Source organism: Chrysochloris asiatica, unplaced genomic scaffold (genome assembly GCF_000296735.1).
Source record: "Chrysochloris asiatica unplaced genomic scaffold, ChrAsi1.0 scaffold00152, whole genome shotgun sequence".
Classification (NCBI taxonomy): Eukaryota; Metazoa; Chordata; class Mammalia; order Afrosoricida; family Chrysochloridae; genus Chrysochloris; species Chrysochloris asiatica.
Genome location: NW_006408670.1, coordinates 3,325,566 through 3,331,118, shown reverse-complemented (window position 1 = coordinate 3,331,118; position 5,553 = coordinate 3,325,566). Strand labels below are relative to the sequence as shown.

Sequence of the window (5,553 nt, the reverse complement as noted above, 5' to 3'; positions counted from 1 at the left end):
TGGACAGATGTACCTAAGTCAAACATGGCCACAGAAGGCAGAAGTGGGGAGTGGGAAAACAGCAAAAACTCACAGGAGCTTTCCTTAGCCAAAAGGATTTTCAATTTAAATAGAAATTCCCACCGACCCACCCTTCTGCCCAACCCTGAAGCCCACATGCTTAGGTCCCATATCCCATCCCCCACTCTGGAACTGACGATGATTACTTAGCTAGGTTTCCATTCACAACAGTGGAGGAGTATGCTATGGAGAGGGAGGCATCCTGCTTGGCCCTCTCCTTTGATAGGTCAAGAGTGGAAGCCCCATAGTGAATGGACTGTGGCTCTGGGGACTCGGGCAGGATCCTGGGCAGCTGAGGGATGCCATGAGTAACACCCACAGGCTTGGCTTGGGGCAAAGGTTTGGAGCTGAAACCTCCAGAATTAGAGAAGCAATTGGACTCATCCATAGGCAGCATCACATCTTGAGGCCTGACCCTCACATTTTGAGATATCTGTGATTGGGAGTTATAGCAAGGGCCCACAGGCAGGGGTAGGTGTGAAGGCCGAGCTAGCTGAACTCCAGATTCAAGGGGTGCCCTTGGCTCTGACCCTGGTAGTGAAAGAGACATTGACATGGCAACAGGAGGTACGCAACAGGCTGCCTGCCCATATGGAGACTGGTTGGAAGGCCCATCTAACTGGCTGGGGTTTATCCAGGCAGGACCTGGCCCTGCTGGGAGAGGAAAGGGGGCCCAGGTAAGCCAGTCATAGGCTCCTGGGGGCTCAGTATAAAGGGACAGGGGACTGTCTCGGCTGCATTCTCCTTCCTCCTCCTCTTCTTCATCTGAACCTTCTTGCTGGGCCTGAAGCTCATCAGACTCCATGTAGCCCTGGGCCAAGTGAGAACTAGAAAGCTCTAGATCTAGGTTCTCTGCAGTATCAAGAGAGCGGCTCCTCCTGTTGAGAGCCATGGCAGCAGGTGGAGGCCTAGGGTGCATCCCAGGCAATCCCAAGTATCGAGGAAGGCTACTCACACCCCAGGGCAGGCCTTGGTAGAATCGGCTGCGATAGTTGTTGAAGGTGGGTTTGTGGTAGTAGCCCATTGTGAAAGCTTCCAAGGAGGCTGCAAGGTCTTCATCATTATGGAACTCGGGATTCTCTTCACACTCACCTTCCCCATCCCGTTCCACATCAGCAATGTCAAAGGTCACCATCGGGGGAAGCTCGGGGAGGTTTTGAGTGAAGGATGAGTCAGAATCAGAGCTGCAGGACATACTAGAGAAGAGGTTCCCATTGCTAGTGAACTCTACCAGGGCTTGGGAAAAACTCACAGTGGCATTCTCTTCCTTTTCAACCTCCTCTTCCTCTGTTTCCTCAGGGGGTGAATAAGTCGGATAGGCCCTCCTTGGGGACCCTCCAAAATTTGCTTCTTGCATGTCTGGCTCAAACATAGCATTGCTCTGGAAGAGCTGCATCAGACAGGTACGTTGATCTTTTGTGGAGCAAGTTCCTTCAAAACGCTTTTCCAAAGGACGAAAATCCCTCCAGTCTGGCTCACTGCTTGTAACAGCAGGGAAAAGTGAAGTGGCACCATGGTGGGAAGTCTGAGAGTCCCCTGATGCCCCTGCCACTAGGCCCATCACTGATGGGCCTAAGGGCCTCATCTGATACTCCATGATGGTCTTCTCCTGCCGAACCTCGGTCTCTTGGGCTTGGATCTCTTGAGAATGGGATTCATGGTCACAGGCCTCCCTGGCATGGACTTCTTGGGCATGAGCCTCCCTGGCATAGGCCTCTTGGGCTAGGACCTCTCTGGCATGAGCTTCCCAAGTTTGAGTCTCTCGGGCAAAGACCTCCCTGGTTTGGGCCTGCCTGACATGAGTCTCTCGTGTCTCTTGGGCCTCAAGCTGCTCCCGCCGAAGCTCCCAATACAACAACTGCTTCTGAATGGTCACTAGTCGTTCCTCCTCTGTCTCCATTGCCCCAGGTGGACGGGAGGAAGAAAAGGGCTTGAAGTCCAAGAAAGGGTCAAACATTTCAGAGCTGCAACCATGGATGTCATAAAGGAAGTCATCTTCAGGTGGGGAATTCTCAAGACTGTCATCTAATTCATAGAACTCATAAAGGGCATCTCCACTGTAACTGTCTCTGGGCAGGTAATCCCTGTGGACTAGCCCCAGGATCTCACCTGAATCATCTTCAAATCCAGGTGTAGTGGAGTCATAATAACCTTCATCACTATTGGGGGCAGACTCTTGCTGGTCACTCTGAGGAGTCAAAAGATCCCCAGAGGCTAGGCCTGGATAAGACCGACCTGGATCAAGGAGCATGTAGCTGTGGTGGCCTGGGGATGTGGTGGGATGGTAATCCAGATTCAAGTTGGGCCTTGAGTACATCTCGGCATTTGCCCACAGGTATTCTAAATCATCATCTTCTCTCACTTCCTCTTCTAATTCCACCTCCTCATCCTCTTCTTCCTCTTCCTCATCATCATCTGGCAAGGCCATCTCCTCCCCACCTCCTTGGTAAGTCACCAAGCAAGAACTTCGTTTGGTCCCATCTCGGTTGGCCCTCTGGCCCCCAGAGGCCATGCTATCTGTCATGCTGTCCATGTCTTGCTCAGCTATGATGTCCCCACAACCTGTCAGTGAGTCAAAGCTTTTCAAGGATGTGACATCTCCAAACAAGAGGCTCAGCTGATCTCCTACAGGGACACTGGGTAGATTTACCACTCCTGATACCACCTTATCCCCTGTTTCTGAACCATGGGGCTCCTCAGGACCATTATTATCAGTGATAGGTTTGAGCTGCAGTAGTGCTGAAGCACAGACTTCCATGGGTTTTTCTGGATGTTTACAGGTTGTCTTCTCAGCAAGTGATGGAGAAGGCTGTGGTGCTGGGGAAACTTTTGACTTACAGGAATCCTGAGACTCTTCTTTCCTTGAGGTTTGGAGGGTCTCCTCAGAGTGGAGCAGAGGGGCTGAGCTCACATGCTCAGGAGGTCTGGCTCTGGCCTCTTCAGGCACCTTGACTCCTGGCTCAATTTGTTCAGTCCCAGTGACCTTGCCCTTCCGATGATGGCGGATACTGCTGAAAAAGCCTTTCAGGCCTTTCTTTGGCTTGAGCATATAGGGACCCTTCTCAGCCTCAGCCTTCTCTGTGACTCCAGGTACAGACATTTTGCATCTGGAGCCTGTCTCCAAAGCTTCATGGGCACTCTGAGAACTGGGAAATTTGTAGGGTGATTCAGACGAAGATGGAGTGAAGTTAGTTCCCTCACTGGCAACATCTTCAGGGCCACAGACTGCCTCATTCAATCCATCATGGGTTTTACTCTTGCTGAGACCCTTCCTGGAGCTGCCTTTCCCAAAACCTTTGCTTCGTCCCCCCCAAAAAATACTAGGAAGGGTACAGATGCCCTTTCTGCCACCAAAGAGTTTCATAGCAGTTTTCTTCAGCCTACCTGGGCCAGATGAGGGTACCTCTGACACCAGCCCTTCCTTTGCCTCTGCTGCCTTTTTCTTGGCTCCTTTCGCTGCTCCTTGTGCCTGGGTGTTCCCTAAAGCTGCCACTCCCTTGTCCTGAGCAGCTTCATCCTTTTGGGTCTCCATTGTGATGGTGTCAACTCAGGTACTTTTTGGAAATGCAGCTTCAGGCTTCTAGGCACTCTTATCATCAGTCAGGAAGCACCATAGTTGAATCTGGAGGACATGAGAGACACAAAGACAGAGAGATAGGTACTAGTGAGCAAGCATCCAGGCTGGGTTGATTTTCACAGGTATCTATGGTCTCAAGCTTGAGTGAAACCAGAGAGATAGTATGGAAAAATTGGTAGAAATCTTAAGCTATCCTATATGGTTGGCTTACTGGGAAGTCTTCCTCTAGGATCCAAGACAGTGAAACTATACAGTAAGCAGTAGGTAGCCATCACCCCATTTCTTTACTGGGACCCCTCTTTCCTGGCCATTTTAAGCTCTGGGAGCACTGTGCAGGAGAGGGGAAACAGAAGATGTATGAAAGGTCCAGTGGTATTAATAGGTGTGGGAGGGATTATTGAAGGGAAAAATTAGTGCTGTGTATCAGCACTGGACTGTGAACCACAAGGTTAGCAGTTCAAACCCACCAGCTGCTCCTTGGAAACCCTATATACATGGTCGCTATGAGTCACAACTGACTTGACAACACTTAAAAATAACAACAGGGAAGACTTGAGACAGGTATCTTCTGACTTCACAGAATTTTTTAAAACCATCTATTAAAACAACCTACTTAATCCTCACTGGCCTCTGCCAGCTCGAGGCCTCAATTTCAGATTTTTCTGGGATTTTGTTGACATTTTTCAAGGGCTACAAAGAAAAGTAGCGTAGTGGTTACGAATCGGGCTGCGAACCTTAAGGTCAGCGGTTCGAAACTACCAGCCGCTCCGCGGGAGAAAGATGAGGCTTTCTACTCCCGTAAAGATTTACACCCTCAGAAACCCTGTACAGGGTCGCTATGGGTCGGAACCGACTCGACGGCACTTAACAACAACAACAACAACAAAGAAAAGTCAGTGTGATATTCCATCTCTTCACCAAGGGCCCTCTAAATTGTCAGGACCATGTTAAGACCTTTAGAACCCCAGAGTAAAAATCTTACACTCCTGGGCAGCAACTGAGGATAATATAAAGTGGAAGTTGTAGCCTCAGACAAGGCACTAAGCCTCTCAGGACTTCAGTCTCCCCCACCCCAATATCTCTCCCTCTTAAGGTTATGTAATGTCAGACTTTCAGTTGACTGTCCTGTTGGGAAGGGACTTTAATGCTTCTCTCCACAACCAGACCCCCCAATTTTCACTTTAGAACCATGAGACTGGCTATTTCTCTTCCACTGCCCTTGGTATTTTCGTTCCCATGTGGCTCCCTATTCGACAGGGAACTTCTTGAAGTCAGGGTTCTGCCCTGGGAGATTGTCTCTGGATGTTGTTGTTGTTGTTGTTATGTGCCGTGGAGTCGATTTCGACTCATAGTGACCCTACACAGGGTTTCCGAGGCTGTAAATCTTTACAGGAGCAGACCGCCTCATCTTTCTCCCACGGAACGCTGGTAGTTTCGAACTGCTGACCTTGCGGCTCACAGCCCGATTCGTAACCACTATGCTACCAGAGTCTCTGGATAGATATTTAAATAACTTAACCTGATACAAGAAACACTAACCTTCCAAACATCCAAATGTCATATAGATGAAATAAACAGAAGTGTTACCCACCACCTACTCTAACACATGCCCCATACCTAAATCTGATGTATTCCAATGATGTACTCCAACTGGTTCAGAGACTACTTAGGGAGTCACTTAGCACTGTACAACCTCTCTGTAACGTATCCATCAGCAGACAGAGGGAATTAGGGTGATGAGGGGAGGCAGAACATTTGTTAGGCGCCAGAGAGAGGCAAGAAATCTTATGGTACCTGTAGCAGATGACAAGCCTTGTGATTCCTTGCCATGATAATAAAACAGAAGACATTCACCTACAGTGGAAGACTGGACATGCTGGCAGCTATACTCTAACCTCTGGGGTCATTAGAGGAGC

At 49.4% G+C, this 5,553-nt stretch overlaps 1 protein-coding gene across 1 annotated transcript; it reads right to left on the bottom strand.

The window, feature by feature from the left end:
* Positions 1 to 202: 202 nt before the first annotated feature.
* Positions 203 to 3,592, bottom strand: AMER1 (APC membrane recruitment protein 1). The gene has a single exon (XM_006870799.1). It carries the CDS (start codon positions 3,590 to 3,592, stop codon positions 203 to 205), a length of 3,390 nt encoding a protein of 1,129 aa, XP_006870861.1.
* Between the last annotated feature and the right edge of the window lie 1,961 nt (positions 3,593 to 5,553).